Below are 20,785 nucleotides of genomic sequence, written 5' to 3' on the forward strand. Positions count from 1 at the left end.
TTGCATCTTGTATTTTACCTTTATTTTACATGGACTTTCACAGTCTCCAGTACATATAACATAAGTCCACGTTTAAAGTGTTTTCTAGATTACTATCAGCATTTACACCACTAGTTTCTATATGTTAAGAAAAAAGTTTTTAATGTCCATGGAATTTATTATTTATATATTTGAAAAAAAATTGATATGAGTATAAATAATTTCAGACTTAAATTATTTGGATATTTAGAATAAAGCTAGTTTTGTGATCTTTTGACAGCTGAGTGCTTGTTTGACATTTTTTTAATGTCCAAGAATAGAATAGAAGTGTCTCTGTTGGAACCACAGACAGATCAAGGCAAAACCCCTTTCACTGATGACTTTCTTGTTTTAATGGCCCTAGCTATTATCTGAAGTTGACAATATAATGAATGACTGAATATTAAATGTGTGGATGTCCAACTAGTCTTCGAACTTTTCTTTAGAATTGTTTCTCTTATTTTCTAATTTTTTCTATAGATGTTTAAATTCTACAACATGAAGTTGAAGCATTACTATCAATAATAGAAACCAAGTGATACATTTTTTTATTTTAAAAATTAGCTGCATTGGTCATAAGTGCATTATTCATCAAAATATTTAAAATTTTTCTTAACTCACTTTCTACTGATATGAATGAAGTCTACCATCTTCTCTATAATATGCTGAAAGACACTGCTGCTGAAGGTTACTTATTATCCATCCTGCAACACTTTCTGCTTATCAGAAATGATTACTATATCAGGTAAGAGTCATATTTGTGAGAGGACTTCATGTATAATTTGAATTGTATGTCAAAAGAAAGTTAACAAAGTAGTGGTACCAAGGAAATATATGCATTATATGTATATAAAGTATGAGTATTTTCCTACTTTAGATAACATTTTGAAAAAAGCACATTTTTTGTTTTGTTTTTGAGTCTTTAAAAAATTTTTACATATACATTTATATTATTCAGCATACATACAATAAAGTACATAACCTAAGAATAACCACCGCACAATCAGTAATTACATAATTGTTACATTCTTAGTATTTTGGCTATTTGTATTTGACAGCCTTGAAGAAAACATCTTTCCTATCTTCATGCACCTAAAATTCTGAATGTAAATCAATTTCCATCACATATTGTCATTATCAACTTAAAACAATTCATTTTAAAAATTGTGTCAGAAAAGATTACTATGGTACATCAAGCAAAGAGATTTCAAGTAGAAGTTAACCTATCATGAAAACACTAGAGCTTCTAGAATTATAAACATCTCACCTGTTTTATCAAGTTAGATTTATCATTTCTTTTTTTATCATTCTTTTTATAGTGTTCAGTAAATGCAATCTTTGAATGCAGGAAATTATTATTGTACATATTTAAGTTTTTCCAGTCATACTACTTTTAAAATAAATGAATATGATAATTACCAATAGATTTAAGTTTTAGAATGGATAGTATGATGGAAAATTATAAGATAATAGTTTCATGAGTGACTGAAACTATCTATAGACTCGTGAGCATTGTCTTACGGTAATTATGATTCAAGCTACCCTTGATTGCTTTACCACTTACATACATGCAATTATAGTATACTAGAATTTTAGGAAAAACAGTGCTATCAGGATATTAGTTGTATTGGTAACAAACTTAACAGTTCTAAAACAGCATATAGTTTATTTTTCAGGGCAATACAATAACTTCATCAATGTTATGATGTTGAGGAGACAGAAAAGTGTTGAAATCACTAATCTATGCTTTTAAATACCACTATAAATTATAGTACAAAGTGTGGGGGGTACAGTAGTCATGAGTATTCAGTTACCTGGGAGCATGATTTGTGTGGAATTATCCATTTCTTAATATTCACATGGTATATTTTTAAAAATTATATTTGTGGTATGTTAGTGGATTTGTGTTTGTGTGTGTTTGTGTGTTTGTGTGTGTGTGGTGTGTGTGTGTACTATGTGTGTAACTGTGTTCCTGTGTACACAGACAGAGGCTAGAGGTCAAATTAGTTGTTTTGTTCTGCCACTCTCTGATAATTACCTTGAGACAGTGTCTCTATCATTGAAACTGGATGAATGCTGGTATATGCCTGTGATCCTCCTGTCAACATCCCAGAGAACTTAGGGTTTTCAGATGTTCTGAGCATTTCAACTCAGGTGTTCTTTCTTGCATAGCTAGTGTTTTACCCACTGTACTATTTCCACAGCTCCACCACCCTTTCCTCCTTGAGGTATTCCTATGAGGTTGAGGGGTGACAAGTACATTCTTTCATGTGTAGGCTCCTGAATATCCCCTCAAAGTAAAGAATTGTGTTTTTCTTAGTTATGTAGAGTGGTTCACCACATTAAATTTAAGGACTAATATTATTTATCCCAAGATCTGATGATGGGTTTTGGAATGCTCTAGTTACACAATATATACTCCTTTTCATTCTTGATTTTAGGAACATCCACATGATTAAACACACAGAAGGATAATTAGAATCTGTTTTTCTCCATTTTACTATTTTTGGAAAGTTGACAAACTATATTTATAAATTTTTGTGTCATAATTTGTCTGAAGTAGTACCTCTCTGTACTACTTTTTAACTTATTACAATTTGTCTTCTGCAAATTTTAATACAAAATGTCCCCTATTTTTACTTTTTTATACACTGGTCATTTTTAAGGCCAAAATTACCTTGGGAGAGTATAGAAAAATGATTTGTTTTAAAATCTTTGACACATCACCCAACTTGTAGCTGTAGGTATGCAAATTAAGTGAGTAGGATTTTACAAAACATGTTTTCAGAAATATGTTGCATATACAGGTCTTCACATTAGTCTATAACAAAAATCACTCAGGCTAGTTTTATAAGCTGGTGTGACCCTCCTGAGTAAATGCTCTGCACTGAATTCAAAACATTGCTTGCCACCTAAGGCCAAGAAACTCATCTCTTGTTTTGAAAATGAGAAATTGTGGCTGTCTAAAACTGTTTCTGTGCTCATAGATTTAGGACTAAGCTGTAGTTTATTTTCATTAACTCTAGAAACAATACCTTAAATAGATAGATAAAGCTAATAAGTATTTTTGAACACAAGCATGAATCCCTGCAAACTAAAATGTTAAGTCAGTACATGTTTTCAGTCGATTACATCATACTCGAAAGGGGTTCCCTAATGTTCAGACCACCTTTAAAGCCTTAGTCATATTTTCTCTAAAGAAGTGTAAATGTTAGTGGAATTATTTTCTTAGTGGTGCTGTAAAAAAAAACCTGAGATCTTTTAGCATTCTGAGTCCCTTCATAGGAAAATTGATTGATGCAAGTAGAAAAGTATTCTCAAATAATTTTCTCTCTTTTTTTTTTAGGCCACAGTATTATAAAATAATTGAGGAGTGTGTCTCACAGATAGTGCTGCACTGCAGTGGTATGGACCCAGACTTCAAGTACAGGCAACGATTAGATGTTGATTTCACTCATCTGATAGGTATGGATTATACTTTACTGCCCTTCATGTTTCACATCTTCTGTATACAGAGCACTTTTTAAAGATAGGTCTCCCACTGCACTTCATATCTGTTAAATCATTGCTGCTGTAGCCACTCAATTGTTTTAACTATTGGTTTTGAGCATCATAAGAATTCTTACAGGTTCATATATCTAAATCTTTTTTGATGAGTTTCAGCACTACCAAGGCAGCTGACAGCTAGCTGTCAGACCCCACAAAACACCATGATATTTTTGTTGGATTCCTTGAATTTCAGAAGCACAACTTTAGTGTCTTTAAATTCAGTTCATATTCACAGAGAGATTGTGACAATAATGTGTGTAGTAAAGTCTCAGTACTACAAACACGCTACTCTGGTTCTCAAATTTGTGGAAAGAATTGTCATGATAAGGAAATCACTTTATTTACTTAGAGAATGCCAGGTAGAGATACTGTTATCTGATCATTGATGAATGATACGCTTCTCTTTTGTCATATGCTATGGTTCTATGGCTTTGTAGTGAGGGATTTTCTTTTAGAACTAACCACGCCATTACTGCCTATGTTGAAGCTTGAAGTTGATTGTTTTAAAGAAAACAAAAAGTTCTTCAATACCATCTATATACTGTTTTTCATTCCATGGCAGAGGACAGACTCACAAGAGAAGTCAGAGATTGAGTATTATTTCTCATATTTTATTTTCCATCTCTAAAGGAAATCCATATTTACTGTAGTCAACTGAGACATTTCTGTAAATGACACACATCAGCTGTATCAAGATAGCTCCCTTTTCAACAGAATACATTTTAAAAGTAGATTTCTTATGTATGTATGTCTGTATCAATAAAACTACCTCTAAGAAGATTTTTTTTTTGGTACAGCATTGTGAAGATTGACACAGTTCACATTAGAGTTGGGATGAGAACTGATAGGCTGCTGTCAGACTGTGGGGGTGGATGTCCTTTTCTGTCAGAGGTCTAGAGGAGGGGAATAGGACAATGAAGGGAGGGAGGGTGGGAATGGGAAGATAAGAACAAGGGGATTACAATTGAGATGTAATGTAAATAAATTATAATAATAACAAAAAAATTTACCAAAAGAATTGGGACTGTGTTACATGCCATATTATGATCTGTCATAGTCATTTTAACCTATGTTCTCTTAATGTTTTCTGTTATTATGACATCTAGATTGTTTTCTTGTTCTTAAAATTATAAAAGAATATGCTAATTGATCCCTTTTACAACAAAATTCTTTCATAGTCAGCTTAATTGAACATTCTTCTTTGTAAATGCTGGACAGTTTCTCATTGCTTTTTCAGAAATAATTTCTATCAGTGAGGGTAGTCTTTTTAAAGGCCGTATATTTTTAGAAAGCTTGACCCTACAAAATTATCAAATGCTTCAGCATCATCCAGGCTATGCAGGGATGTCTATTTGATATCACTTGCATCTGAGTATTCTAGTCTGGGCTACTTTCACAGGCCTATATGTCTTATTATTTTTTTTTTAGATCATATCAGTTCCTTTACTAAAACTCTTCAGTGATGTCCTAGTTGAATTTAGATACAAATAAAAGGAAAAATCAGTGTCAACCATGACTTGTATTGCCCAGATAAGGCTCCTTTGCACAATACCAGTTTTCTGGTTATGTGTAATATTGTAACATTGTTGCAAATTAAAAAAACACATTAAAACTTGGAGCAAGAGAGAGGTCTTAGCAGTTAAATGTGCTTCCTTGTCTTGGTGAGGACTTGGGCTTGATTCCCATCACTCACATGACAGATCATAACCATGTGTAACTCCATTTGGTCCTATGTCCTTTTCTGGTCTTTGCATTGGTGAGTACTTCAAGCATGTGGTACACAAACATACATGCCATCAAAAGACCCATACACATAAAATGAGATAAATTAAATTTTAAAAATCTAAAAAGAAAAATCAGTTGAAAAAAGTAATCAATTGAAATATAAGTTAATCAATGTATAATAAGTAAATTTATTTACTTAAAGTATGTATGTATATTTTTAAAAATAGAAATACATACATATGTATTAATATTTCATATACTTAAAACTATCATTCTGTTCAAGATCATAAATATCTGTATTATTCATTAAAGTTTTTGCCTTCTTTGTGTGCTTCCCAACTCTTTTAGTGACACCCACTGATTTCTCTCATACTGCGGTTTAGTCTAATTTTTTCTCAGTCTCCTTTTCTGAAATCTTTTGTAAATAGTATTACATAACATATATTATCTCTATCTGTCTCTTTTTATTAAGTATAATAAATTTGAGATTCATACCTTTCCTGTATTTCTTCCCATTCATGTATTGATATTGTATTCCTTTAATTTATGAAGCAGTATTCATGTATGAATCTAACACAATTTGTATTTCTTTCTGATAATTTGCATTATTTCCAGTGTTTTAACTATTGCAATAAAGCTGTTATGGAACACTTATATAAAACTGCAATTCAAACATGTTTCATTTTCTTTTGGAGAAATATTGGGGTAATATATAAAGATACCACATTATTCCAAGGAGGCTTTTCCATTATGTTTATTAATTAGAGCTCAATAACTTTAAGTTTGCTTCCCTTTGTGCATGATGCATTTGGTTTCTGATCAGAACTTAAGTAAAAGAGTTTCCTGGAAAACCTGAACTGATGAATGTCACTCTATCTTTCTCTCTCAGTGTTTTAGAGGATCACTTTGAGTTTTTATTATCTTGACCATGGAGGCTTTGCCACCTCTGTTTACATAATAATGTACAATTTTTAAATAATTCTATAGTGTTAAATAATTGGATTATAATTAAAGATTTTCATTACAGTCATATTTTGAATGAGGATATTTTGGATGTTTGTGTGTTTTTGTTTAAACACCAAAGAAAAAAATGTGGTAGTTAATGTGCATTATAGTACAGATTATTTTACCCTTAATAATAAGTCATATGAAAAGTACAGACTGATATACTGGCAGTCATAATTAGCTGGAGATTCTATATCATATATTTTTATGTATTTTTGCCTCATCCGTATAGATGCTTGTGTAAATAAGGCAAAAGTTGAAGAAAGTGAGCAAAAAGCAATGGAATTTTTGAAGAAGGTAAGACTGACAAAATTGTAGTCCTGTCTTTTAAATCAATAATTTAACCACAATGCATAGTTAAACCATAACCACATTTGTTTTTTATATGACACTTTATAACTTGTCCTTACAATTTTGTAATGCTTTATACTACTAGAGTCAAGAATTATTTCCTAATATGATAATATAATTAGTATTCCCTTCTCTCTTACCAATTTATTAGAAAAGAAAAACACTAATCATATTATACTTAATGATAAATGAGTTAAGATTAGCTGGCTGAAAGGATACAGAGTTACAATCAAACACCAAAATAAATTCCTCCATTGCTTTCCTTTCACATTCACTTGTACTACACAGCTCCATGGAGAACTGGGAGAAGCTTGGTCTCTCTTTAAATATGTCATTTGAGCTGGTGCTGAAATTCAGTTGTTAGAATGCTTCACTAGCACACACAAGATTTCTGGCTTTGATCCTCAACACAAAAAGCTTATTGGTGTTGAAACAGGCTAATGTCGAAATTCATTCTTTTTTTCCTGTCCCCTCATATCTCTTTCTTTATACTCCTTAGAAATGTGTCAATGGCATTTAATAAATGATGTGGTTACTTTTTAAAGGCTTATAGGAACTTGCAGCTCTTCTTTTCTCTTTTCTTTCTGCTTGTAAATGGATTTCAATAAGTACAATCTATATGAATAGTATAATTTCATTTAGGCATAAAACAGCTCCTTTTCATTTGATAAAAGCATACATGCAATTTTATTAATGTATGTGAAGTGTTCTTCTCTCCCTTTTCTCCTCCTCCTTTCTTCCCTCCTTCCCTGTGGGATACAGACAGATAGAGTATCAAAACAAAAGACAGAACACTCCTGCTGTTCAACCATCTGACAGCAAGATGAGTGCTTGCATTTGCTCACTATTTGAATGTCATGACTTAACTTTGAGATTAGCTTATCATTTTTGCAATTACTCTGGAAATTATAGAGTTACTTCAGGGTATTTGAAACAATACTTTTACTCTTCCACGTGACAGAAGATGTAGTAAAAAGTTGAGTTGAGCACAGTATGATTTTGTGTAGCTGTCATTCCTATTGATAAAAATGCATACTTTTGAGCAATAGACTTTTATATTTATTATAATTTCCTTTTGTACAACATACCTTAAATTTTCCGTGAATGTCATAGGCTCTCCTTAAATTTGAATAGCTATTGTAAAACTGGAGTACATTGTGATGACCTATCTCCGTAGTTTCCTTTAATTATATAAAGTATCCTGAAATCATAGGAAAATACAGTGATAACTACTAAAAATGTTAATTGCCAATATTTTGACTAGATTTGTAGAGTTAACCTAGTCATGGCTATATGCATTCTCTTCTGAGTCATTTCAAGAGTCATTGTAAAGGAGTTTTAATTTTTTAACTAGCTCTTTGAAAATTTTGATATTTGTGTAATATATTTTGATAATATTCACCCCTAGTTTTTCCAAAATGTTAGACGGTGTTTAGAAGATCCAACCTCAACTTTTCCAGTAGTTCACTTTGATTCTAAGCAAGTCACTTATTTTCCTTTGATTGTGCTCTCTTCGAAATTAAAAAGGGAGCCCAAGATTAGGGACTTAAAAAAAAGACCTCTCCATTTTTAGGTATCATTCCTATTGTGTGTATTTATATGTAACATAATATTAGATTAAAAGTAGAAAATGTTCACTCATGTCAACAGCATATTTGACATACTATATAGGAGAAAGTAACTTTAAGAGAAGAATTATTACTAGAGATTCAAGGAAGTTGTATTGATGGAACAACACCATTTGGTAGAATTATGTCTTTTTTTCTGTTTTGTTTTGATTTTGAAAAAAGGGGTTCTTTGTGCATTCCTTCCTAGCATACAATTCACTATGTAGTTTAGACTGGCTTTGAACTTATATTGATACTATTGTCTCTACTTCTGAGTGTTAGGGTTATAGGCGTGCATCACTATGTCTGCTCAAGATCCTCACGTTCTCAGAGAAGTAGAAAAAGAAGATCATTGAAGGAGCTCTAGATCTCTCACCTCATGTATTTGCTCTCCTTTAGGGATTGAGTCTATATTATATAAGACTTTTTACCAGCCCGTATAAGGCATTTTCCACGTATGCCATCAGAGATGAGTAAAAGTATGACTACACATTATTTTAGGTTTGAGGGAAACACTGTCTTCCAGCCTACCCACACCCTTTGTTTATCCCTCTAGAAGAGCATTCTATAATTCTCTTAGGTTCTATCTAGTAAAAGGATGAATACTTATTAACAGAGAATGTGCTGCTCTATCATTTCACACACTTTAATTACAGTTCTGCATACTAAGATATATCACGTTTACAAACAAATAATATTGTTGGGATAATCTAGAGACGTATAAAATGACTTGAGTTGACATTGACAATAAAAAGTAAATAAAATTTTCTGTAGCTAAACCTATACAATATTTGCTGTAAATGAGTCCAGTTTGCATATGCTTAGAATAATGACTGAGGTAGGAGGTAGGACAAGATGCAGGACTGTATATGCACATTTTGTAGTGCTGGTACCTTTAGTACCCCACATTTTCACTCCTTTTCTCTCTTTTCCTCTCTTCCTCGTGTACGTGTTTATATATGTATGTATATATGTCTGTATGTATGTGTTATATATGTGTTTGTGTATATGTGTGTATATATTTTATATATTTACTTGTTTGTTCATTTATTTATTGTGGTGTGTTTTGGTGTACATGCTGTCATATGTCTGCCTATGTGGAGAGTTCAGATAACAACCTAGAGGTTTCAATTTTTTCCTGTCATCTTATGTGATTCAAGGATCAAACTCAGGTTGTTATGATAGTACATCTCTACTCTCTCACATATCTTTACTTGCCTCATTTTCCTTTCCTGAGTTGTTTAAAGAGAGTTCGTTGTTGTTGTTGCTAACCATCTAACATAGAACAGAATTGCAATATCTATCATATGGACAGATTTTGTGAAACATCAGTTTTTGGATGCTAAGCAATGAAGAATGTGGCAGAAAGAATTTCCCAGTCCAATACGTGTTAGTGTATGCACTTCTGATCATTGTGAAATTCAATCTTCTTAAAGATTAAATATGTTCAAAGTTATAAATGCATTCCATATTTTTATGTTCACTTTCCAATTAAACTAAAAAGAATGGACCAAATCCTTAGTAAACATAAACTCTACAGCTGAATTTCCTATAACTATAAATTTTTCATTACACCTGAACAGAGACTTTAGAGTCCACTCATTTTCTCTATTCTTTCTTTTTTTTTTTTTTTTAAAGAGAATTATCCTTGTGTGGATGCTTAATTGTCAAGTGAATAATTAAGAACTTTATCTTTCTGTGTGATATGTAAATTCAGTGAAGCAAAAAACATTGTACATATTACTGCATATTGTTCAAATCTCTCTCAATTACACATTAGTAACTATACATTTATGATGGTGGTCATTGCAGTTTGATGAAGAATTCACAGCTCGACAAGAAGCTCAAGCAGAGCTTCAGAAACGGGATGAAAAAATCAAAGAACTGGAAACAGAAATCCAACAACTTCGAGCCCAGGTAATGAAACAAAGTGTAGACTTTACGTCACAATAAATTGGTGATAGAAAGTTATCCTGTTAGTCAGAAGGAAAAATCCGATCAGAAACAGACCTTTTGGTTGTTGTTGACAGTTTCACATTTTAGTTGAAATAACTACAGATTTGATTTTTCCAGGACAGTAAATCGTTTTAATGTTTGGAAATAAATAAGGCTTCATTTGCTCAAACTGCCCTGAATATTTTTAACAGAATACATTATACAAGCCAAACTGTTGTGACATGAAATTTTCATGATGATTTGAAAAATTGTGTGCATAGTATTTTCTTTCAAAAAGAATATAGAAATGCTCATAAATTTTAATTATGCAAAAGGCTTGAGATTGCTAAGCCTAGACTATCTTCAATTCAAAACTTATACACTTTATTTCTACTTGCATTCCCTTGCAAAAATCTCTTATTTAAGATACTTAAACATTCTAATTACATATATCCTCAACACATTGTATGGCTTAAAAGAATAATATGAAATTTAAGAAGGTGCCTTTAAATATTTAATTTTCAGTAAGTGGTGGTTGATTGACTACATCTGTTTCCATTAGTATACTGAGTAAGTACTTCCAATGTCACTAATAAGTACACATGTGGTATCATTTTTCTATCCATAACACATATCATTTATGTCCAATATTTAAGTCTTCGTTTCTCCTCTCAGGGGGAGGAGTTCCCCCTCAGTCACAGACATAGCAGAGGGGAATGGGGGGGGGAGTGGGAGGAAGGGAGGAATGGGAGGATAAAAGGGATGGGCTAACAACTGAGATGTAATTTGAATAAATTAATAATAAAAAAGAAAAAAAAGAATTTGTTTGATTGTACAAATGATTTATATCTAATGATTGACTATTTGACTGATATTTTAAAAGTTTATTGAATATTTGCATTTCTTATTGATATTAATTTTTCAGTGAAAAGAGGAGACACATATTGTGCCTTTCAAGTATTCAAAAATTTTCATCATTCAAAATCCTTGTGGAATAAATTACAAATTTTCTAAGCTTGAATTTTCCTAGTAATTTCATTAATTTTAGTTAAGCATGAAAATCAGGCTTTCATAGATTGATGTGATTCCTCCTGTCTTCAGGAAAGGATTTCATTCCAGGAATGGCTAGCCATTTTTATGTTTACAAATATATATTTATACATACATATATGTGTGTGTGTTTTAAGTGTACAAATAAATATATATGTGACTATATAAGCATCCTTACACATATGAATAACAATTTGATCAATACTAGTTGAAATTATATAGAACATATTTTCATAATTGTATGTAAGTATAAATGAAAAAATATAAAGCATTTTTATAAATAAAATTGTCATTTAATTTTTTGTCCACATTTAGTTAATTTTTTTTATTCTGGAAGATATTTCAAGGTTTAACTTTGAATGTTAAATTGCCAAATAGAAATTTGATGATAACCAAGATAAAAGGACTCTTTTTGATTAAAAAGTAACCACCATACCACGAAATTTCAATTAATGAAATGCAGTATTTTGATAACAAAAAATTCTGTTAAGTGGTACTAGTTTCTTTGACATATTTTCATGTTTGTTTTAGAAAGGAAACTGTTGTGATCAGTGATGTTTTAATGTTTATTTAATTCTTAAAAAATAATATAGAATGCAGTGTTATCTGCCTGTAATAAGTGCCATTAGAGAACAAGCTTGATGTTACTTTGTGACAGTAAAAGTAAGTAATTCTTCCCTTATGAACCATTTGTGTGAATAAATCCACATGGCAAATGACACACTTTCATAAGAAAGCAGAGCAGAAAGAGGAGAACCACATTCAGATATAAATCCTATTGTTTTCCACTGTGGCTTGTGTGCATCTCTCTCTCTCTCTCTCTCTCTCTCTCTCTCTCTCTCTCTCTCTCTGTGTGTGTGTTATGAATCAAACCTAAGACCTCATTATGAGAAGAACTCTAGTAAATGAACTATATTCTCAGTCTTCATTTAATGTTTTTGTACTTATTTTTCTTATGTATAAGCACTGAGATAAAGATGCCATCAAATGACCTATCTATATTACAAGGTTATAATAAGGGCAAAAATAATCCATAAAAATAAAAATGTCGATATGCTTATATTACTGTGCAAATGGATGCTACTTAATATTAATCATCAATATTTGAAGAGAGCTAAATAGGGGTACTGTGAAATAACTTTCTGTAAGACTAATTGACACCCAAGAGATTTGAATCCATGACCTTGTCATACTTTAATCAGCTCAGCTAATAGTTATAAAACACATGCCATGCTTTTTTGGCTATATTTATAGTGAAAACTGTTATTTCATTATATTAGACTTTTTTAGAAAAATCTTACAAACTGAAAACTTCCATTAATATATAAAAAAAACTTGTATTTATTGGTACCTATAATGTATATAATCTGGAAATCTTAAATAGGTATATGTGATCTTAAAACATGAACACTTAACAAATATATATATATATATATATATATATATATATATATATAATTTATGTTATATTTTCTCATAAGAATTCAACTTCTTTGTGTTTCAGGGAGCTTCATCAGCAATTCCAGGTCCACCTCCACCCCCTCCATTGCTAGGTGCTGGACCATGCCCACCACCACCTCCTCCCCCACCTCCTCCACCTCCACTTCCTGGAGTAATTCCTCCTCCACCACCATTACCTGGGATGCCTGGTATTCCACCACCACCACCTTTGCTTGGAGTACCTCCTCCACCACCACCCCCTGGAGGAATTCCTCCTCTCCTACCAGTACCAATTCAGTTACCTTTTGGAATGAAGGAGAAAAAAGTATATAAGCCTGAAGTAGCCATGAAAAGAATCAATTGGTCCAAGGTAAGACTATAACTTGTTGCTTTTTCCATGATTGACAATGTGTGAGAAAAATGTTGGTGTGAGTCAGCATCATATGCTGTTAATATATTGATTACTGGTATTCTTGCTTTCCTATGTGGGTTACCACCTTAGCTTCTTCTTTAAATATGTAACCTAGATAACTGGAAAGTTACCAAATAATTTGAAATTGTGGTAAAATTAAAGGAAATTCAACTTGAAAGATTCATGAAATACATGATGAAATAAAAAGAATTTCATACTGTTATCATTGTAAATATTAACTACTCGCATTTTTTAATATCATTACTTGTAAACATCCTGTTGTCTTTGGAATGTTTGTCCTTAGAGAATAAGTATTTTTTTCATTGTAAACTTCAAATTTGCAGAGAAAATTGGACTCAAACAAATAGGAGGACAAGAGGGATAGGGGATGAGTGAATTGAAACAATGTTTATAATGTACATGTATTAAAATTTCACAATAAAATCTTATACTTGGTATATGAAATATTTTTTAAAAACTAGGTATAAGAATATGTATGCATATAAAAGTAATGTACACAAGTTGAAGAGGAATATACTATATTATTTTGAAGGTCTTTTCAGTAGGCATTTTCATATGTGCTTTGCTGTATGAGCCATTGCTATTGTTAGCTTTTCTGCATAGTAAACGAATTATAAGTGTTCCTCTGAATATTTGTGAGTGTAATTTTATATATTTGAAATTGATTTAGTGGATAGATGAACAAAGACAAGTGAGTCTTTTAAAAATTAAACAGGACGTAACAACATGAAATTTATCATTGTTATTTTTGTCTTAGATTGAGCCTAAAGAAATATCTGAAAACTGTTTCTGGCTAAAAGTAAAAGAAGAAAAGTTTGAGAATCCAGATCTATTTGCAAAATTGGCTTTGACATTTGCTTCCCAGATGAAAGGTACCTTTTATTTTTACACATTATTAATTCTTGTGCCTGATGTATTAGAATTCATTTGTCTTCTAAAATGTTCTAAGGTTGTGTGAATGTATTGTTTTCTCACAGTAAACAGGGTCAAATATGAATATATTCATGTATTAGGTACAGTTTATTTTGTAACCAAAGGAAAACTTTCTCATTTCAATTTCATTTTGCATAAATATTATTACTTAACTTAAAGTGCAGATTTCATCTTTATTATTCAATACTTGTGGTGTAACTCACAAAGTTGTCATTTTACAGAGTAACAGATGATTAATTTGTAGATTTCCATGACACAAAACAATCGTATCATGGGATGTTAATACCTCTGAACTACAAGGATGATATTAGACTTAGACTGGTGCCAAAGGGTTTACACTTCCTTTCTTTTTAAGTGTTTATTACCTATTAACCATATTTCCCAGTAAATCTCATAGTTTTTGTTATGAGCATATGTTCTGAATTAATATCAAAATTTGATACTCAGGAAATATGATTGTGGATATGACAATAGCATATCTTCTTTACGTTTATACCTCTAGTAAACCTTTAAGTATTTTACATATGCCATGTAGGTAATATGTAAGTTTCATAGTTAGTCATTGTGGTTGATTATATTTTATTTGACTACCCTGATTTTATTAGTTACTTCAGAAGTGGCAATTCAGCTAAATGTAGACATTACACTTTGTAAATCAGTCTTTACAACTATTAACTGGAAACATTCCATGCTTTCCCCAGAGTGAATGCTTTTACCATTCTTCTTGTTTGTTGCACTGTCAGTTTGGAGAAACAGAATGGAAGAAGGTTCAGAGAGATGTGTGTTAATTATAGTGTTCTGATGAACTTTGAATTTTAAACAAATATTATTAAATTTAATTATTATTTGTTATAGTTTGCCTACTCCATACAAATAATTGTGTAAGCATGGACTCTGTATTTTAAAAAGAAAGTACAATTAGATACAGAATGATAAACCATGAGCTATACTAGGGTATATGTCCAGCATACAGTGTATATGTCTGAATTTTTTAATGAATCCATTACAATAGTGAGTTATTAATGGTTGTGCAAACTGCAGCCTGCTTTAAAAAGGCTATTGAAAAAGAGTGACACCTACTTCTGTCAACTGCAACTTCCACTGACTAGATGACTTCATCCATGGTGTGAACAGACTAATGTTTAATGAGGTAGGAAAATTAAATCAGAGAATAAATATTTCATCACCTGGCATACTTACTGTTCGGTATCTAACAGATACTTAAAGTGTTCATTTGTTTTTGTTTTTTATCTTTTATTTATCTGATGCTGGGTATGTGTGTTTTGTTTTAGTTACTGATAGTTTCTACAAATGTTTATGAGTAAAATTAATGTCCTGTTCTTCCTTGTGGTATTCCCTAGAGCTAATCAGTTACAAAAGAAGGGATGCTTAATGCTCCTGCCAAAACCTAATCAAACCAGAATGATGCCAAACAAAATTATTCAAATCACATGCTCACTGCTGTGAATTCTGCCTCTCCATTCCCCTCAAGTTTAGTTGTTCAAATGTCTATGCGGCATTACTTCTATTTTGCTAATTTTGTTTTTTTTCTTTATCTTTTATTTATTTTTTATTAATTTATTCTTGTTACTTCTCAATGTTTATCCCATCCCTTGTATCCTCCCATTCCTCCCCCCCCCCATTTTCCCATTATTCCCCTCCCCTATGACTGTTCCTGAGGGGGATTACGTCCCCCTATATATTCTCATAGGGTATCAAGTCTCTTCTTGGCTACTTGCTGTCCTTCCTCTGAGTGCCACCAGGTCTCCCCCTCCAGGGGACATGGTCAAATGTGAGGCACCAGAGTACGTGAGAAAGTCGTATCACACTCTCCACTCAACTGTGGAGAATATTCTGACCATTGGCTAGATCTGGGAAGGGGTTTAAAGTTTACCTCCTGTATTGTCCTTGTATTTTGCTAATTTTGAATATTGAAGTACATATAAGGAAAGTGGAACTCTTTGGTGTCATTAATTTATTTCTGAAAGTACATTTCAGGATCAGTTAAATATCATAAAACATTCTGTACATGCATGCAATATACTAAACAAATTTTAGTGACACACACTGACGCTTTAATTAACCCTCTTAAGTATTGATTGTCTTTCTGTTGAAGTTCCTAATTGAAGTTCTTTGACATTCACAGTGCCTTGATTCAAAATTTGGTCAATAGATGGCAGACTTAGTAAGAAATCAGCAGGAGGTGCTAGCTCCAGCAAACTTAAGCTGTCCTGCCCTGGCTCTCATAGCTTTAGGGCTCCACTTTCTTCTCCATTCTATTGCTCACTGCAGCTCAATCAGCACCATTCCGGAATGAGCCACCAACCCGTTGTTTCTAAGACCTATTTCCAAGGCTGTTAGACTCAGTGTTCCAAAACCTTTTGAGAACTACCCCCTACTGCAAGGCTGTTGGAAAGCTCATGTCTCCATCCTCACTAAATGCACTATAAAGCATTACTAGTCTATGTTGTCAAGTGACTGTTTAAAAATTCAAAGTAGCTTAGAATTGCTAAGTAGATTCTTTAAATGTACCAGTTTTAATACCTATAATATTTAGATTTGTAAATATTTAATATTAGAAAATTTTCATGAAATTATACTTTCTGTATGAATTACTTATTCTTACAGTTTTAGAGAAAATTATGTTTAGTCTTCCAACAAAAATCAGTTTAGTTCTATTTTAGGGGAGAGTGTATCTCATTCCTTTTAACTAGTTTGTAAAATACCTAGTATATGCTTGGGAAAGAACTAATTAATATTTTTCCCTGCAGCAAAGACCTCATAGTTTATTGACCAAGAAGGGAAGATTACAACATTTAGCCAAGTTAGAGTAAATGGAAGAATAGACCTTTTTAATCCAAAAGCTGTGGAAACATAATATAGCTAATTTAGAATCAGAAGAAATGAATAATACAGGGCTGGTGGTATGAGCATTTCAGTAGGGGAAGATGGAAAGAAGTCTTTCTGGATAGGGAACAGCATTAGCAAAGAATAAAAAATTTAGACGACTGAAACCTAACTCAATTTATTTGATCACAGAACTACTTGTGGATTTTGTAATGCCCAGGGTCAGAACACATTCCTTTGAGCAGCAAGCTTTTGTGTGCTAAACATGGACACAGAAACAGAAATCAGGAGGCTTACTATAGTTAGGCATTTGCCTTCTCTGAACATTCTGTGATGAAAGCTTGACTCTTCGTGACTGGTAGAAATTCATCTGGCCATTACAAAAACTATATATGCTAATTAGGTTGAACTGGAAGTTTAGAGCCAGCTCCAAGCCTATGGTCTCCTATTAACTTAACAGTGGGAGGAAGAGAAGCACACACTGTGCTGAAAGCACATGCAGCAGCTGCTAGCTTTGGAGTGAGGAGTCTTGGTGAGAACTTGAGTGAAGGATGTTGGTTTGCTCTTTTTGTATTACTGTGAGCAGAGCCACTGGCTGTAAGACTTGTCTGAACATTTGCCCACATTTCTGATGAAATACAGAAACTTAAAAGTGAATTTATAAACAGTTTTAGCCAGAATTGGACGGAAATTCTCAATCTGTCCACACTTTGGTTATAGCATTTTCAACAACTGATAGAAATGGCCAAACAAATACTATGAAATTTGTGTAACACTCCTAGAGGATGAATCTTCTGGTGTCAGATTCATTTTCATTCCTGGCATGATATTTTCAGCAGGAATCTTAATTCCTAACCCGTATTCTTTATATTAGATGCCAGATCTTGATGATTAACCCTCGGTTTTTAGTGCATAGATAAGTCATGAATGTTGACTTTGTATGACAGATCTTACTAATGGTGAGTAAATATCAGTAGCCTAGGCAAAGGACAATGATGCCCCCAAATAGTATGAATTCTTTTTATCATCTGTAAAGTCTTTCCTAGTTTTCAAATGCTGTGTTTTTCTTATTATGATATTTATGTTCTTATAGGCCCTCATAATACCACGATGCAAAAATGTAGTTCAACATTTTTCTATATTAAGGAAATACAAACATTTACATACATATATGTATATATGTGAACAAAGAAGAGCAGTTGCAGAAGATCTTGTCATCTTTCTGAATATACATTATATCTGTGCCAATTGGAATTTGTATGTTTTCTAGTTATATTTTATTCATTTAGTTGATATTTGGAGATATATAACCATTCGGGCTACAATGATAGTGTTATTTTGCCTTTTAAAAGTACGGTAATTATAGATAATAATATTATATAAGAATTAAAGTAATGATTGTTAATATTAACTAAAAGTGAAATAATAATGAAATGTGTAGCTTATAACTGCTAATTCTAATTAGAATTTCTAGGGTTCTCTAGAGGCTTTAAGAAGAACAAAGATAGTTCGTGTTTGGAACTTGTAAGCAATTTCTTTGGTTTTAATGTTGCTTGGAGGTAATATAAGAAATAAACATAAGAGGGCAATAAAACAGCTTCTTCAATAATATATCTCTACAGCGCAGTTTAGGTTTAATAATAACAGAAAATGATGTGTTATAAATATTTTAAGTGCAGATAAATTTCACTTTTAATATTTGAAATATCGGATATACAGTTCAGATTTTCGTAGAACACAGCTTAATGATGTGTGTGTAAAAATTATTTTATTTTCTTTTAAAAAGATATTTTAAATTGATTTTTTCCAGTTAAAATAAGTTAGCTGGCCTTGAAATTAGCAAATGTTGCTTGATTTCTTAGCACAATTTTTTTATATTTAGTGTAGATATGAAAAGACAAAAGAATGTTAAAATGTAATTCATGATTGTTTTCATAATACAAAATAATTTGTAATTGGCTTTACAATAATGAGATGTAAGTCTCAGTGTGTACACTCTTTATACAATGGTGTTAATATCCCCAGAGAGAAATAGTGTCTTTTTTTTTTTTTTTTTTTTTTTTTTGCCATTCTTCAAGACAGGGTTTCTTTGTGTAGCCATAGCTGTCCTAGAACTTGCTCTGTAGACCACCCTATCCTTGAACTCATAGTGATCTTCCTGACTGTGCCTCTCAAGTGCTGGGACTAAAGTCCTGTGCCACAAGTGCCCAACTGTAATTTATCATCTTAACGACACATATTTCTTTCTGTTATGGAGATGAGTAATTCCTGATCCAGCACTGGATGTTGTGAAGGATGCCTACACATGTGTGTACATGGTGGAATGACTAGTTTCTTTCTGGAGTTTCCTCTGTGACAGAATCACTAATACTGCATTTCTCATACCATCTCCTTGACGCTTAGATTTTAACATGTGGATTTTAGGGGGAACATTAGCAATAATAACATTCAGTCCTTTAAAAAACCTATCATCAATTCCATTATTTCATTATATTTTCATCCCTTTGATTTCTATAAATTGATTATCATTGCTACCTACCATAGTCCCCTTCCTATTATTAACATGTTAAGAGTTCTAATTTAGGATTGCACGCACACTAATTTTTTTATACTTGCATTTTCTATCATCAGTTTATCATTCCTCTATGTAAAGGTGGTAATTAGGAATTTTAGAGACAGAGGAACATATCATTACAAGTAGCCAACTTAAAAGAGAGATGTTGAGATAGACTACCTTCTTCTTTTTAAACAAGAAGAATTTAAAATGGCTGTCCTTACTGATTGTAATACTTCCATTTTTAACACCATTACTACAGTGATTACCAAAATTAATAGTAGTCACATCTGATGTATCTCAAAAGCTGTATTTTCTTGAATACATATTATACTTAATCTTCATTTCAACTCTAGATATTTTATTATTGTTTTATTAGTACAAAGTGACATAAATGTGATTTTGAGCCAAGGTTTGTTTTTAATGACTTTTGTATGTTGTAACAATGAGCATTAATGCCTTTTCTGCCCTTAGTAATTTACGCATTTTGTTGCATAGTTTAACAGAGCTCTTTTTCACACAGTTAATGATCTAGTACCACATATATTGTATTATCTTGTGAACTGTTTCATCCTATTACCCTGGCACTAAAGACACTTATTCAGAGCAGGACCCAGGGCTAGCAAGTTGTAAATTATTTTCTGAAAAAAATAAAGCTATTTATTTTTTTCATGACTAAAGCTTTCTTTTTTGTGTCATTACCTTCATGGAAAGTGACACCAAAAATATTGCCCGATGATTTTGGGTCTATTTTGTGGAAATTAATGGAAGAATGTAATTTTGTGGCAGCATTTGTCTGATAATATAGAGTGGATACATGTATAAAGTAATGAAATCAATTTTTATTAGAAACTTTTGGAATTAGATGTATAACATTATAGATGTTTTGCACGAATGTATTTTCTTGAGGCTATCTGCCCCTGGTTTTTGACTTTTAAACAGTGTGTGGACTAAGCAAAATAATATGTGGTCTTTTAATAATGTCTAAAAATGTGATATTGTCACTCATTTTGAATTATTATTCTAGGTAAATTTTTCTTATTTTGACAAATATAAATTACATTGAATCTTGTATAAATTTTAACAGATATATGCACAGCTCCAAAATAGTATGGAGCTTTGTATATATTTAAGTAATCTTAGACTTTTTCTTGTACAGGAAGTAGGAGCAAGTAGTTTCTGTGTATGGCAAGTATATTTAAATTAGAGAAATTCAGCCTTGCTGAATCATTGAATACATGAAATGCCCACACTAAGTCCTTTTTTGACGATTGTAAGTTTAGCTTTTCATTATTAAGACATTAGTCATAAATATGTGAGCATAACAGTTTTCTAGTA

General features: G+C 31.9%; 1 protein-coding gene across 3 annotated transcripts in view; it reads left to right on the forward strand.

Moving 5' to 3' along the window:
- Diaph2 (diaphanous related formin 2) overlaps positions 1–20,785 on the forward strand; it is a 730,565-nt gene that overhangs the window by 200,906 nt on the left and 508,874 nt on the right. For all 3 annotated transcript variants that reach the window (XM_051142209.1, XM_051142210.1, XM_051142211.1), the window contains 6 exons: positions 647–763; positions 3,365–3,483; positions 6,530–6,594; positions 10,068–10,172; positions 12,745–13,050; positions 13,871–13,985. In XM_051142209.1, the coding sequence (XP_050998166.1) occupies positions 647–763; positions 3,365–3,483; positions 6,530–6,594; positions 10,068–10,172; positions 12,745–13,050; positions 13,871–13,985 (827 nt within the window). The remainder of the gene's footprint in view (positions 1–646; positions 764–3,364; positions 3,484–6,529; positions 6,595–10,067; positions 10,173–12,744; positions 13,051–13,870; positions 13,986–20,785) is intronic.

The sequence above is a fragment of the Acomys russatus genome, chromosome X, assembly GCF_903995435.1.
Source record: "Acomys russatus chromosome X, mAcoRus1.1, whole genome shotgun sequence".
Lineage (NCBI taxonomy): Eukaryota > Metazoa > Chordata > Mammalia > Rodentia > Muridae > Acomys > Acomys russatus.